The sequence below is a fragment of the Gallinula chloropus genome (genome assembly GCF_964237585.1).
Source record: "Gallinula chloropus genome assembly, chromosome: 8".
NCBI classification, from domain to species: Eukaryota; Metazoa; Chordata; class Aves; order Gruiformes; family Rallidae; genus Gallinula; species Gallinula chloropus.
Window position 1 is genome coordinate 9,520,163 of NC_140093.1, and position 16,993 is coordinate 9,537,155.

The 16,993-nt window shown below is 39.0% G+C and overlaps 1 protein-coding gene across 1 annotated transcript; it reads left to right on the forward strand.

Moving 5' to 3' along the window:
- Positions 1-1,775: 1,775 nt before the first annotated feature.
- AGTR1 (angiotensin II receptor type 1) lies at positions 1,776-2,880 on the forward strand (the record flags this gene model as incomplete). Its single annotated transcript, XM_084267181.1, has 1 exon — positions 1,776-2,880. Exon 1 carries the CDS (start codon positions 1,801-1,803, stop codon positions 2,878-2,880), a length of 1,080 nt encoding a protein of 359 aa, XP_084123307.1. The 5' UTR covers positions 1,776-1,800.
- Positions 2,881-16,993: the final 14,113 nt, after the last annotated feature.

Below are 16,993 nucleotides of genomic sequence, written 5' to 3' on the forward strand. Positions count from 1 at the left end.
ATTTGCCCATCATGACAAAGGGTGTATTGGGTACATCGAGCTACATATTCCAAACATGGTAGAACTGTCAAAAACTTGTATCATGAAAATACATTGCTACACAAATGAATCAGCTCGTTAATGCAAACATAAGAGAGCATGAGCCAAGATGGAGAAGTATCAAGTCTTTTAAAAGATAATAAAAGCCAAAGGGTGACCTTGCTCACAAGTTACTGCCTGCTACCCATATTCTGGGTTCAGTTCCTGGCTCCACTTCAGACTCCCTGCGTGGGCTTTGCAGAGACACATCTATTCTTCACTTCCCTATAAAAAGGCAATCCATTTGGAATAGGGTTTGTCTCCCAGCAAGAACACGTCAAACATTTAACGTTTAACAGGGCATTCTGCACTTAACAGGAACATCAGTGCTGAGCAACGCAAATAATGAGCAACCACCTCTGTAGCAGCATAGCCCGTGTTGCTGTAATGACAGGCATCTTTTCTTTCTGAATGCATCTGTTTTGCCCATGGGCGTAGGGTGTGTACATTTGTCTATATAAAAGTAACTTACATTTACAGGGCTTTATTCATTTGTCTTAAAGCCAATAAAGTTCACTTAATCTCTGTTTGAGGCAGCACAAGTTGGGTTTGTCTGACAGCTGTCAGCATCCTGCAGACAGAAATAAACACTACTCTACAATAATAACCATAATTATTATTTTTTTTTAATCTCCATTGTTTTTTGAGGGATGACCATCTATTTGTAGACCCTGGAAAAGGCTTATTATAGGTATCACAGCATTTATTACTTGCTTCCTGAAGTCATAAGACATTAATAAGAAAATCATTCTTTCAGAGCACACAAACTCTGGCAAACCAAATGTGCCCTATAAAGGAGATTTCATCCATTTCTACACTTTCAATACAGTCCAGCAATATTTTTCATATACTGAGTACAACTTCAACTCTTGAATACGTAGATTTTGTCAGTAACTGAGAAAGAATTGTGAATTTTGGTTCCCCCTTGCTCCCTTCTTAAACTTTCTTCAATTGAAACATCTGGATTTTCATAATCCAACCACCCACCCCCACCCACCCTCTTACTTCCATAGTTTCAAGCCTGATAGGGAATCAGGTAACTTCTGAATATTTAAGGTATGTATAGTACAAGAGAACACTAGACTGCATATCTTCATCTGTGTGATGTTAAAGTTGTCTCAAAGAATTAAGCTTAATAGGAAAAAAATTTCTAGTGATTCACATCAGAGATCAAAATGAGCACCTAATCTGAATTAACCTCTTAATGCATTACACTTGGTATTTACAGAATGAAGTGGTATTCACAGTGCATAAGTGCAGCTTCCAGGATATTTGAATAACTTTGCTCATTAGATATATTACCTATTCATGGCAAAAAAACCCTATAAATACAGGAGAGTCTTTATCAGCTATTTTGAGTCTCTTATTAATACGACACAAGTTCACTAACCAGTCTTATTTTAAATTGGGACCTTGTTAATTAAAAGAAGTTTGTTAGATTTCATTTGTATTAAAAAGAATCTAACATTGTTCAGCCAACTCCTAACACTCAGACCCTTGTTTTCTTCTTCAAAGTCTATATTAGAAGTTGAGAAAGCACTTGAAGATGGCTTATTTTTAAATCCAGAGACATTGACACAATGTTAGACACAAAAACATGACACTTAATTGAAACGTCTTAAAAATTAAGCCTGTCACGAATAATATTTTTTTCCTATTCTACTCCTAGGTGTGAACTTCATATTGTGTCCCTGAAACTAGGTTACAGCACAAGAGATCAAGATGGTCCCAAATTACTCTACCGAAGAAACTGTTAAAAGAATCCATGTCGACTGTCCTGTTTCGGGAAGGCACAGTTACATCTACATCATGGTTCCAACTGTTTACAGCATCATCTTCATCATAGGCATATTTGGGAACAGCTTGGTCGTTATTGTCATTTACTGCTACATGAAATTAAAAACAGTAGCCAGCATCTTTCTTCTAAACCTGGCGCTGGCTGACCTGTGTTTTTTAATAACTCTGCCACTCTGGGCAGCCTACACGGCCATGGAGTACCAGTGGCCTTTTGGCAACTGTTTATGTAAGTTGGCATCAGCAGGGATAAGCTTCAACCTCTATGCCAGCGTGTTCCTCCTCACGTGCCTTAGCATTGACCGGTACCTGGCCATAGTACACCCAGTGAAGTCCCGAATCCGACGTACCATGTTTGTTGCCAGAATCACTTGCATTGCCATCTGGCTTCTCGCCGGGGTGGCAAGTTTGCCCGTCATCATCCACCGTAACATATTCTTTGCTGAGAACTTGAATATGACGGTCTGTGGTTTTCGGTACGACAACAATAACACGACGCTCCGGGTTGGGTTGGGCTTATCCAAAAATTTGCTGGGCTTTTTAATTCCTTTCCTGATCATATTAACAAGCTACACCTTAATTTGGAAGACCCTAAAGAAGGCATATCAAATTCAAAAAAATAAGACTAGAAACGATGATATTTTTAAGATGATTGTGGCAATAGTATTTTTCTTCTTCTTCTCCTGGATTCCTCATCAAGTATTCACTTTTCTGGATGTATTAATTCAATTACATGTAATAACAGACTGCAAAATCACTGATATCGTGGATACGGCTATGCCCTTCACCATCTGCATCGCCTACTTTAACAACTGTTTGAATCCTTTCTTCTATGTTTTCTTTGGGAAGAACTTTAAAAAATACTTCCTTCAGCTAATAAAATACATTCCACCAAATGTCAGCACACATCCAAGCCTAACAACAAAAATGAGCTCCCTCTCATATCGGCCACCAGAAAACATTCGCTTGCCAACTAAAAAGACTGCTGGGCCTTTCGAAATGGCGTGATCCGTTCTGCAGCACTTTTTTGAGCAACCTTGGGAGCGAAGCAGCAAGAATGACAGAATTCATCTGCAGCCCATGAACTTCACAGCTGACTGCTCATTACAGAAGCATTAGAACACCTCGGAGAAATCACACCGTAAAGGTTTAGCAGTGGCCTTTTCTTTTACATTGTGAAGAGGACTGCTTGGGGTTCATTTTGTTTTTCTTTACTGAAAGCAACGTTAAACGCTGGACAGGCATGTCAGAGTTTGTCAGCGTCCTGCTGTTTACTCAGAGCTACAAAATAAGGGTAGAGGAAACTAACAAGTTCAGAGGCCTTTTTAAAGGAAAAGCTCATTACACAAATTGAGAAGGACTTTTTCTGCACATACAGGAGCTATTCCAAATTTTGGTCATGAAATTGCTGGAGCTACACTGCTTGTTTTGTTTAGTTTTGGTTTTTAATGTCACAGATGTCAAAGCATCATATTTATAATATATTTTCAAATATATGTTATATAGAGGTCCAATTTTACTCAAAATGAAATTTAAGGTCCTTGAAATTGGTCTCAATTTATGCTATTTTTCTTTTTTCAAATGGCAATTTTTTCATAATATATGCAATAAAACACAGATTTATTTATTAAATATAGAAACAATATTTTTAGATTTATATTCCTACTCATAGCTTTCAAACATTGCTTCATAAAAGTACATTTATATCCCACTGGCTATTTTTATAAGAGTTTTAAAAAAGTATATGTATACATAGAGACACACTCAAGCTTTCCTCATGATATGCACACTGACTTCGAAGAATGTTACTTATGGAGCGGGTCAACTCCATTACTCTATGCGACAGTAAAATCCTGTATTTGAAAACATGAGTTCTGGGACAGAGACAATCAGAAAACTCAAAACTATTTTTGTATAGTAACCAGTGCACCCAATGAGAGAAGTTACCAACTAAACAAATCCACTCAATTTTTTCCAAATTCCTGGACATTTATTCACGTCACAATATCATAACCAAAAATGTGACAACACTTCTGTAACAGTTGGACTAATACTACTTTTAGTCACATCACAAAACATCTGAGACCAAACTTCGTTCTTGACTTTCGTGGAATTCCTCTCCATTTATACAAATGGAGAATATTTCCTCCCTATAGAACCATTTTTATCTGTATGGAATAAATTCCCATTTATGCTAGCACAAATCAGAACAAAAGTCTGGATCAACTCTCCAAACAAATAAGGAAGGTGAGAAAGGTGGCAAGCACCATAGGAAGTTTCAACTCTTCATACATCCTTTTTTACCTCAAATAACAAGCTTCAGAAAATATTTATCCTTGATTCACACTCATGTATTGTCTTCAAAAGATAAATGAGTCCATAAATACTTTGAGATAGCAAAACTTTAAAAAGCTTCCAAAACTTTTATACATCATGTAGACAGTTACATGACCCTTGAGAACTTGCAATATTTATAATAAAAATTATACATTTGCCACACGTAGCAAGTGATTGGATCATCCATGTTTTCTGATTATCAATCTCTTGCATATACACAAATTATTAAATTATTTTTACCTTAGGAAATTACTTTTAAACACAGCAAGAGTTACTTCTTTAGTACTTTTCAAGAAAAAAAAAAATGGGACTACATCCAGGTCTGGGAATTTTTTGCCACTTCTGCTCTTTCATTTACTTATTTTAAGGCAAGTTCCTTCAGTTTTGCCTTTGTTCTTCCAACTGCAAAATGGGAACCTAGACATACATGTCACAAAGCACTGTGAGAATTCACCGAAACTTCACTAAAGCTGTTTGTTCATTAAAGGTTTAAGTTAATTTAATTTCAAGAGAGCATCCCAAAATTTGAAACCTGGTGCCATTTAAAGACACAGTTAAATGATGGCTAATTATATATAATGCTTTATATTTAGCTTATCTCTATCCTTGCCTGTGAGAACGCCACTCGTTAGAAACGGCTATGGGAATAGTCCCATGCATTATAACTGGCACCCAGAGCAGCAGGGCTGCCCCAGCACTCCATAAGCTGACAAGGGACAGGCGGAGCTGCCCTTTCCCTGCGTGCTGTGGTGTTCTGTGCACATACGCACATGCTGCGCAGCATCAGGAGCTTCGCCAGCAACCCCGGCTCTGGCTCCGGCAGAATTCCGCGGGCTGCGCTTGCCACCTGCTGGCTGCAGCCACAGGCTCAGTTTTCATCTCAAAAGTTGTGTAGAAGAGGCAGCAATATTTCCCTGCCTCCCGATGGATCTGTAGGTCCTGGCCTGTTGCAAAACTCCTGTGGAAATGAAGCACAAACTTGTCCACCTGGGAGGCAGTTGACTCCCTGGGCAGGGGCTAAGCAAGCGTTTCATCACCTGCTGATCCCTTTGAAATCCAGTGTCCCCAACAACCACAGCACATAGGTCATTTTCACAGTACTATAAGAGCTACCCCAAAGACAATATATACGTATGTGTGTGTATAAACTATATAAAAGCATATTTGAGCAAATGATAACTAAGTATTTAACTGAAAGGACTCATTTATGACAGCAGAATCAATAGTGAATGATAAAGATGACTGTATTACAGCAGAAAGCAGGAGAGAAGGCATTGGTTAGTGATTTTGATCACTCCAGATCCTGTGTTTTTAAGAGACTGTGTCCCCTAGGCTGCTGCTGCTGCCACCTGTGCCAGCCTGCGTCATGGGAAAACGCACGAGCACGCACATTTGGCTGGGTTGCTACAGGAAAGGCAGGAGGGACTGCAGCTGGTGTGCTATGAAGGCAAGACTGACCTTGAATTGATAGGCAAAGAAGGTGGAGGGCAAAGTGGCTGTTGAATAATGCTGGAAAATTTCATTCTCCTAAGGGGTAGGAAAATCGTTATCAGCTGCCAATAGTGGATCTTACTTTAGTGTTTCCTAACAAATCCCAAAACAGAGGCAAATCCACGTACACTGACAAATATCTTGAGATAAATTCTCCATCAGCCCTTAGCTGAGCAGCAGCAGAGAGCAAACTCTTGGAGCACAGAGTTACTGTGTACCACCCTGTAGTTGTGGGCATCCCCACAAAGCTCCACACCGTCAGCAAACCGGAGAGTTCTTGTTTTGCTCTGCACACCCACACCACTTTCCTCACACATCTAGCTGGAGCCAATGCAGGTGCTGAGAAACACGTTGTTGTTGAGCCTTACACTGCTCACCTCCTTGCTGAAAGCACAGTGCTGGAGACCTGTGCATGCAGAGCAGCAGCATGACTGAGGGCAGGACCTGCTGCTGCTGCGGACCTTTGGCTGTATGGTCCCTCCCAAGGGTGGGTAGGAAATGGGTAGAGTATCCTTTGGTGCAAGAACCTACTCCTTGCCAGCAGAGGAAGAGGAAGTAAGATTTGGCCCTGTATGACTGTGATCTTTGGGGGCCCTCTTAATTGAAAGAACTAGCTACGTATGTTTAAGAACAAATTCTCACTAGGAAAACCCACGAAGTTAATTAAGATGCAATAGTATGCTGTTATTTTTAAAAGGAGTATCCAAAGTGCTCTTCATTCTCAGGATGATTTATTTCTATTTATTGTGCAATAGTTCAATTGACTCATGTTTCATTCTCTACTCCCTACTTGCTTGCCTATTGTATGCCTATCCTGAATCTTACTATACAACCTGCACTGGTTAGCCCAAATTCCAACAAAACTGCTACAGATACAGCGGGGATTAATTTGGCTTCTCAGACAATTTCCCCATGTTTACATTGTTAATCACAGTGCTTCAGATAAATATGAGGCAAAAAAACCTTTACTTTACCTGAATTACTATTTAGGTGATGGTTTTCATCATCCTGATACTGTGACAGCAGCAGAGAATATAGCAGGATTCCCAGGTTGGGTTTAGTTTTACTTGCATAGCTCCAGCAACGATTTACTTAGTGACCTCCTCTTTAAGTATACTGAATGCAAGTGTTCCCAGGGAGAAGTTTGCATTGGAAAGGCGAAACAAATACTTTGGACAGGGGCAGAAGGCCACCTAAAGCAGGGACTTGCTTATTTTGGAAGTATTTGGTGTTAAATGTAAATACCTAATTTTATTTTTGGAAAAAAAAAAAAAAAAAAAGAAAGACAACCAAAACCCCCTAAGAATAATTTCTTTAGATCACTAGTAAACAGACTATTTTAAGTTTCTTAATAATGTCTTGTTCAGTGTAGACTGTATCAAACCATTCTTACCCTGCTCACAAGGTCAGGGTCTCCAGCTCTGCTCTTCCACATCACATTACAGGCTTGGCCAAACCATCATCCAACAAACCATCATCCATTTGTGCAAAGTGATGAGGTTATTCTATCAATCACTGAGTCTGTTTTGACAGTGTCCTTGCTACCAAGGCTGAAATAGCAAATCTTCAATGTTAATGGCAGAGCTGTCAAATTCATTGCCACCGGTGAGTTCTGCAGATGTGGCTAAGGACTTGAAAAATAGGTAGAGACCACGTCTGAGAACAGCATTGTGCAATCTTTTCAGTGCACTAGTGCCATGGCTTACAGCTTTAAAAGGTCTTGTTTATTTTCTTTTAAATATTTTTGTGCAGCTGTAATTTGTGAAGTGGTGGATGTTAATGTTTTCTAATTCAATAGAAATAGTTTTATATTGTAGAAGTTTACTACTATAAGAATTTTTATTGTCTGAAGTACTACTAAAAACATACGTGCCATCAGTAATGTCTTTGTGAAAGCCATCTCCACTGCTGTAGTAATCTCCTCAAAGTAGATATATGTTTCTGTGTTACTGAAAGTACTACACTAATATAAGCAGATCAATAGCTATGTCTTAGACAATATCAACCTTACCAAAGTATTTCTATTTTATACTGTAATATTTTATACCACCATTCCTCATTCCTTTAACACAAAGTCTAACCCAGCTCCCCTTAAGCTCTTTAGCTGAACAGGCTGTGTCTGCAGTTCGCAGTGGAAAGGATACCTGGGTAGCTACAAAATCATACGTAGAACTGCAGTTCAGCAACTCGCTTGTGTCTCCCAGTGAATAAAGTTTCCTTGGAGTAGATATTATTGCTAATTTTCCTCTATGCAGGTTAAAAGAGAATTTAGGCTTAACTTTTTAGAAGCTAAATTAAATTATAGAGACAGACTTACTTAGAATACAGGATGACATTACATTATGAATAACAACCCTGGAAGCCAGACTCAGGCTGCCTGTAGCTGAGTCTGCAACATAAATGTAGTCAGCTATTTAGAATTAGCTTTGGTGTTTCTAAGCACCACCACACTATACAGTGGCTTCAATGGAAACAGGGCCAGATTCCAGTATAATAGAGGGGATTGATGTGTTTTGGGGTTTTTTTCCAGAGGAATGGTAGAATGGATCACATATTCCCATTTCAAAATTGTATGAAAATAAAATTGAATTCAAGCATGCATATTCCTAGTAAGCCCCACTTTGTGCTCTGTTCTATAGTGTCACTCAACTGGAAAAAGTGAAAAAATTTAAAGGCTGGGCCTCTGAAATTCTTATAGCTTATCTACTGAATAACTTATTTCCTATGTATTTTAATTGTTCCTCAGCTTTACGCACTGGCAGTGCTGTGAGGCTACACTCAGGCATAGGCGCTGGTGCAGGAGCTGGTAAAGGTACACAAACACACATCCGTCCCCTTGGAGCTTTACAGCCTAAGCAGAGGGTGACAAATTGTTAGGATAGGGTAGAAAGCAGATCGTTGCTGAACAGAAGAAAAACTGCAAAGATACTTCACACTGCCATTAACTTAAAAATAAATAATTTGAAAAAAAATCCCAAAGTGAGCCATAAAGCTTACCTCATTGAAAATAAACAAAAAGAGTAGAAAATATTGAAATTTTGTGTTATGAGTGAGGAATCATTCTTAAGCAAATGTAAACTCAGCTATTTTTACAAAATCAAATGAATAGCCAGAAATTTTTCCATCACAGGATGTGATTAAGGTAAGCATCTAATTTGCTACTATTGACTTTTGTTTCAATGGAAAGAAAAAAAAAGTTAAATTATGCATTAGGAGCCCATCAGATACGCCCAGGAAAAGATGAAAATGTCATGCTTAGAGACTTACATGAGCTTTGCCTGCCTAGCCTTAAGTCCTCTGCGTGCTTGCAGTACTGGTTTTGGCTAGGAGAGTTAAACTCCCCCCTTCTCTACCAGAACCCAACCACACAAAACCACAACACAAGGTATATAAACACTTACACAAAATCTACATCAGAAAACAACCAACCAACAAAAAAATTCACAATATATATTATAGTAGTGCTATGTATATTTAATTTTGCTGAACAGCTATGAGATGCCAAAAGATGTAAATTTAATTCATTTAGGTATTTTCTACTCCCATAAGAATTCAGGTTTGCACTCTAAAAAACCTCCCAGAATGATGAAAACTTGCAGACCCAAAGCCCCCTTTCTGTATAAGAGCACCTACAAAGTGAGGGAATGAGTACAGTTTGCAGGATCCCTTTCAGAGATAGGTCATAAACAAGGAGTTACATTATATACTGGGCTGTACTGCAGTGCATACGTGTTAAATCCAGCCATTGTATTTCTGGTATTCTTGAATTTCTCTGCTTTCCATACTGGTGTCATCTGTAATTTTTATGTGAGACTAGACAGTAGACATGCACAGTGGTTTCAGAAGAATTTATCACATTTTAGACAAGTTTCTGTCCAGTATAACTGTGCAAAAAAAGCATTTTTCACAGAAATAGCTATATAAGACTGATTGTATTTTGCAATATGGAGAATATTAAACAGTCCAAAATAACTTTAAATAAGTGTTGGTTTAACTTAATCTTCACATCATATGGTTAGATTGTTTCTTCCAAGTCTTGTTTCTCACCAAAACTACAAGTAACTGTGTTTCTAGCTTTAACTCCCAACACAGGTATCAGAACAAAGTGCAGAGTCTCACAGGAACATCGGATTCTACATGAAAACATACATAATCTGTACAGCTCATACCTCAGCAATTCTGAAGTTGCAGATAATTTTGTTATGACCAACAAGGCCTGTGACTCAATTTCCTATTAAAGAAAACTTAAAATATTTATTGGAAAAGCACATTGCACTTACTGCTGAAGTCTAGATAATGTTCTATCAAGGGATATGCTCCTGTGGCTTCTTTTACCTATGGTGTCTTTAAGCATCTAACTTCAGTGTTCTTGTGGGACTCACTGCTAATGTGTATATCAAATACACTCCAAAAATCTGGATGGATCAGTGTTCATTACTGTAACCCACAAGTACATGTTGGATCTAAATGTGGAACTGAATCATGATGCTATCATGACACTAGAAAAGTATATGGTAGATTTAAAATACATGTAAAGGCATATTCTAATTTTGACCTTTTACCTCCATCCCAAGAGACTTCTGCAAGATAAAGTTTTCTTTACGCTTCACTGCTTATCTTGGAGCCGCTTAAAGGCTAAATTCTCTGCCAAGTTCACTCAAATATTTTGACAAGGTTATTCCATGATAGAACATGCCTTTATCTCTCCTGCGATATCATTTGATTGATGATCTACCCATGCCAGAAGAGAAGCTGATCAACACTGCAAAGCTTCATAACTTTTAGCTTCAAGCAGATCATCACCTCTCAGACTTGCACAGAAAATTAGCGTGCACAGCACATGTTCATGGAATCCAGTTTCACTTACAGCAGATAAAGTTTACTCCTCTGGCCCAAAGCTGCCATGGAGATGACATCCTGAAAAAAAATACCATAGATAGGGACATCCCTACATTTCACCTACAATGAAATACCTGCAATGCCTGCAGTGTTCATTTGCTCATAATATACAACACTGACTGCCATCCAGCAATAGCAGATACGTGCCACTGCTGCACATGCCAGCGTGGCTGCAACTACACACTAACATACACTATTGCTCGTTATTATTTGGCAAAGCCTTGTATTCCATTAACCATATCTACAGGTAACTTTGGGGCGTTTTTCTACCATACGTTCTTTTCCTAACCCACAGGGGGTATTTCATGCATAGCTGTTAAAGACACTGTAACAGTGGAGGAGAACACAGGAACAGTACTAAGGATGTGTTCCATAAATGTGTTAACCCCAGATTGGGTTTACAAGTGTTATTCCACATAAAACAAAGGAGTCTAAGAGTTTCTCTATGTGCTTTAAATTTGGGAAATGTTTAGTTCCCCAAAAGCACAGTGCAATTCTCTCATGCATTCTCTACCAAATACAAAACCAAACATTCTAGCACACAAGATTTGAATCACAATTTAAACATTATTTTAAAAATTAAACTAGATTTCTGGTCTTCTGTTCATCCTGTCAACTCTGTATTTGACAGGAATCTTCCAGCAGACATTTAGGTGTTTATTTCTCCTTCAGAGGGCCTCTAAGTATTGGGAGAGAAAATGTTTTTATACAGAGAGAAAAAAAAATTAAAATACCCAGAACAAGAAATATTTGAAGACTGGTCAAAGCAGACCCATTTCCTAGAGCTGCATTACACACTATTACTTCCATTGCATTGAAAATGGGTAGATTTCAAAATAAGATCAATATTACCTCAGGCTGTTTGACCTCAGGCATTTCAGGAATCAAAGTTGTGAGTGTGCATTTAAGTATACTTCAAACCCTTTAATATTTCTACATTCATACTTTCAAATTCCACCTGTAATAGCAACTATTGCCATTGATTTAGAGAAGTAAAGTCAAAGCAGTTCTGCAAACGTCAGCTATAAGCCTGTCACAGTTGTTCTTGTGCACAGCTACTGCAGTCTAAACCACTCCTAACATCTCTGTAGTGCAGTAATTAAGTCTGCTCTATTTCCATCTAAAACGGGATTGCTGTATTGACAAGATTATAGTTATAATAAGACTCTGAATTTTAGCATTATGAAGAGAGAAAAAATATGCAATCCCCTCCATGCACAATACAGGGAGCGGTACTGTGGTGAGCAAAAGAAATTTATCAAGCAAGCTTGGACACTGGCTGAGTCCTGTTCATGCTGATGTCAGCTGGAGTTTTACTATTGGTTTGAATGAAAAGATAACACTTGGTTCTAAAAAAAACTCACATACTAGCAGCAATTTTAGAAATGGAACAAAAAATAGCATCCGAACAATCATTTTATCTTCCCTTGTAAGATAGGAAAATACAGCCACGAGAAAACCACTTGCATCATTTAAGGGCTGTGCAATCAGCCAGGTGGCTCAAGAGAACAGATCAAGTCAAGATGATGGAACCAAGCATTCACTCCATATGTTTGGAAAGGTTGTTTTAAATACATGCCAGACAACCTAGAAGACACCCCCAAAAATTAAACACTTTATTTCCTTATGAGATGAGGCAGCTTCCTAACCATTGTCTTTGAGTTTTTTAGAGCACAGCACTGCTTTGTAGGATATATTAATCAGGAAATTAACCTGATGTTATTCTGCCTCACTAGCAGAGTTTGAAGTCATTTGCATTAAAACCATGTACAGTGTTGCTTAGTAACAGAGACAGCAGAATAAAGACATAAATTGGGAGGAGGAAGATGAGTCAGGAGGAAATCATAGCAGCATAAAAACTTTTATTGGCACTTAAGTGTATTTTTCCCTGATTGAAGCAGAATTCATGAAACAATTACAACCCCATGACAAAGGCTGGTAACGATCAGCCCTTAAGAACTACTGTTATTTTCTGACAGTTCAGAAGCTGAGTTTGTTTATTTCAGGAAAGGAAACATAAAATCTTTTTTGGATGGTCCAAAACTGAAGACACAGATTAGCACCAGCTAATTATGCAGTGCCAGCATTTCACTGAAGTTCCCACTGTGGAATATAAGACTTATGTAGTAATTTATAATTGTGATAAATTGTTGTCACCCAATCAGAGTTTTTAAAGTAATAATATGCACTTCAGTGCCCAGTATTTACATTATCCTGCACAACAGTAGAGAAATATACAACCCAATTATAGTGAAGGAACTATTGAGGAGAAGTGTGGAAAAAAGTTTAATAAATTCAGAAAGATAAATGTTATAAAAAGAAAAATCAGTGTTGCAGTAAAGTCAAGTCTGCATGAAGTCCTACAGGCACTTCAGCAACACTTGTATCACAATTTAAATGAAGCTAAACCTCTCTCATAATAGCTAAAAATTACTTCTACTCAGTCATGGAACATAAAAGATTTTTCATTTTAAAGTTCATACAGCAAGGCTTGCATAGATCAGAAAACTTTTACAATTATTCCTAACAAAGCCCTCTGTCTTGGTATTCTCTGATGTCACTAGAAGCTTGGCTTTGATTTAATCATGTTACTTTACTAAATTTTGAAAGGTCCAATCCCAACTCCATCATTAAAAAATTGTTCAAAGTTTGGGACAGACAACAGCTCACTCCAAACACCGCTTCCAAGACCACCATCAGCACATAACAATAAAGCAAGGTAAAAATGCAGCAACCCCCACCCCAACCAACCAAGCAGATACATCTGTCGAACTGACAAGTATTGCAGGCCACTTTCTCTGTTCAGAAGGGGTGACAACCTTCCCCCCATGCGTACACCACAGATTCTAGAAAGAACAAGCTTTTCCCGTTCCACTCTTCCAAGGGAGGCCAGAGAGGTGTGTGGAGTTTATAGGAAGACAGCCCCACCAGAGCAGAGGGCTCATTGATTCCTCTGACCTCCTCCAAGTCACATGCTTACCCTGGTTCACCTGCTTTGCTGTTGACTTCCTTGTTTTATCCAATTCTAAAATGAAGTGTTGTCCCCATGTTCCCATGGTGTCCCCAAAATTATGCATTTGCTTTGTAAATTGATTTCTATATTTATGATGCTGGATAAACAACAAGACAGTAAGCTGATATTTACTTAAGAAATAGAAACAAGACATTATGTATTTCAGCTATTAGAAAGCTATATATATTTTCTATATATATACACACATATAAAAGATCATTTTTTATTACAAAAATATCTGAGCTTACCTCAGGACCTAACCAAAATTACTTTTCTACAAGAATTGCCATCTACCACATAAAACATATTTAGAAGCAAGAACAAAGGTACTGCAGAAAGACAAAGTATTAGAGAAGTGTTAAAACTAGACTCATGCTAGCCCTGCTGCTGTTTACACACATAGCCTGTCATTTGCTAGAACACAGCTGTTTTAATACAGAAAAAAAACATAGTATAATCTTTTGACCACAACCTTTTAAAACAGCATCTTAGTTTACTACATCACACCCATCAGCCCCACATCAAGTGCATCGAAGTCGCAACAAATTTCAAGTTTCATTGACAAATTGTTAAATACTCCCCAGTTCGCCAAATTTTCCAAGAAATACAAATCTCCATTAAAAAATGCTGCTGTGAAAGACAATTCTGTACAAAGTTAGATACACAAATAAAAATAAATCAAGCTAAGACATCACCCCATGTGATCTCCTGAGGGAGAATACCCCATAGGATTTCCCAAGCTGGGAACAAAACAATAAGAGACAATCTGTGAATTAATGCTCAAATCCAAACATAAGCACTTCATACACCAGAAAAATCACTTTTTTTCCCTTCTAAAACTTTCTGAAAAATGTAAGCACTGTTATTTATCGGCTCCCAAGTGAAAAATATTTGTGGTTTTCTTTTAAAAAAAGATGAAGCAAAACAGATGCTGCAGTGCAGAGAGCACAGCAAAACAAGGAGCAGTTGTTTGCCTGTTCTCCAGTGTGCCATCCACATTATTTGCAATCATGCAAGACCTCATTAGGCCATGTGCTGAGCCAGGATGCAGCCCTATTGCCTTGGGAGCGGCACACGTGCAACTGAGATCAGGATTTGGCCACATACTTTCTTTCCTGGCCCAACAAGCATAATCCTCACAATATAAGTTCTAACAGATGCACAGACAAACCCAGCTACAGTGTAACTTCACTGCTGGCAGAGCTCACATTCTCTACATCAGCTACAGCTCACAGCACGTTTGCCTTTTGTCAGGACACTGACCAATAAAACACAAAATCAGACAGTTTGTTCTCTTCATTTGTCAGCTAGCACAAAGGACAAGGAGCTCTCTGTAATGCCACCCTGTCAGAGCCCACCAAACCATCAGCTCACCTCAGGAAGCAGCACTGTCCTCTTGCTGCTAGGCAGCCTGCAAGGCTGTGGCATTGGCCCTGTCACCAGGCACAAGCCTCCAGCTGAAGGGGAAGGCAGTCACACAAGCCATTTTGTTCCCCAGCACAAGGAGATTGTTTTCCATCCAGCAGAGACCCCAGCCCAGAAGAGCAACCTGGAACCTCACTGCAATACAACCCCTAGCCCAGGACACACCCCAGGCTCAGCCTGAAAGCACTCATGGCCTTAACAACTCTGATGAGTCCCACCTGGGGCCTCCAGTCCCCACCCTTGACCCAGCACCCATTTTGGCCCAGCCTGAGGTTGTGTGTCCCAGCCTCAGTAACAATGAAGGACATTGGTCTCCAGTGCTTCCCCAGCCCCTTCTGTCCCCATCTCCATAGCCCTGCCTGTCCCTGACCCTGGTGCTCCTCGCTAGGACCAATCCCAAAAGGAAAGGGCTGGGAGGTTTGAAATCTTTCTGGTGGCCAAGACCTGGCTGTAGCAGAGAGCGGGGTGTAAGGGCTTTCCACACATGTTCACCTAACACTGGCCTTATACCCTATTAAATCACACTTCAGAATTCATAATGAGGAAGGGCTCTGGTCAGAAATGCCAAAATAATTTCACTTACGTACCACCTAGCTCCCTTTTAAGTCTCATTCTCGTCTATGGGTAAGTCTAAGTTTAGTTGGAGATTTAAGGTGATTTAAGATAAACCAAAGGCTTTTCCCCAGCCTGGACAGTACAGTTGACAAGCATTAAAAAACCAGGCAGGAAGGTGTCATGTGGCACAGCCTGGTTTGGCCTAGTGACAAGGCTCCTTCGCTGTCCAGTTAAAAGGGGAATTTGCAGCTCTGAACTTGTAGCCACACACCTTTGCCATTGTGTTCTTTGCTGTTTAGAGTAGAAATCAGACTTGGCTCCATGTTTGAAAATTCAACTGATTTTATCCATTGATAAACAGCTTTGTTCAAAATGTTATAATTTCTTTTTGCAACACCCATGAAAGGAAATTTTGGCATATTAAGAACAGGTCATTGTAAAGCTACCAGGAACGAATGACACAGGCTATCCATCTTTGGGCTAAAGCAATGGGCTAGCTAGCTTGTGAGAAACTTTCTATCAGTTTAGAGATCACCTTTGAGGCAGAGGGCACACCGATGGATTTGTTCCCTTGTTAGACATCAGCTTCGGATTCCTCAGCTCTTGCTGCAGTTCATAACAGCAGGCAAACTCACTACTGTCCATTAGAAACAGTATTGGCCTTCACTGAGGTTACAGTTCATGATACTGACAGCATTAATTTATAGCAGACAAACACAGCCCTTGATAAGCTTGGAAAAATTAGAAAAGGCCATGGCAGAGGCCTCTAATAGGTGGTGTTTCACAGGAAATCATTAAGATTGATACTCTTGAACTACCTTTGACTCTCTCAGAACCTGCAGTTTCTCCCACCAAACAGCTTACGAACTCTGATAGTAGGATATACAGTTCAAAGCCAGCAGGAGAGTCTCTGCTTTATGCAGTTATTTGCATATTCGGAAAGAGCCATGACTCTTGGTGACTTATATTTATGATGAACCATTTATATTGTGAAAACATGTACTTTACAAGGTTTATAATTTTCCCTGCAGAGCTTGGAAACAGTGATGTTTGAGACCTGCAAAAAGTATAAAATTCTTCAGACCTTGTGGATTTGCAATGAACAATACTTGTCAATTACAAAGCCTATGAGTTGTTTAACCCTATGTGTAAAATACAACTTCCTTCTCCAGCCTTAAAACTTGCTCTAGCTGGCAAACAAATCACAAATTAGTCCTTTCAGGATCCATACAAGAGTGAAAACCAACAATATGTAAAAAAACTTAGTTCTGAATTATATTGAAATAAGACTTCAGAGGAGCTAAAATCAAACAAAAAGTAAATAAAAGGTTTCACTTCCGAAATTGAGAACTTCAGTTTTTCTGTTTAAACAGGTTTTCTTTTTTCTCAGCACTGGGATAC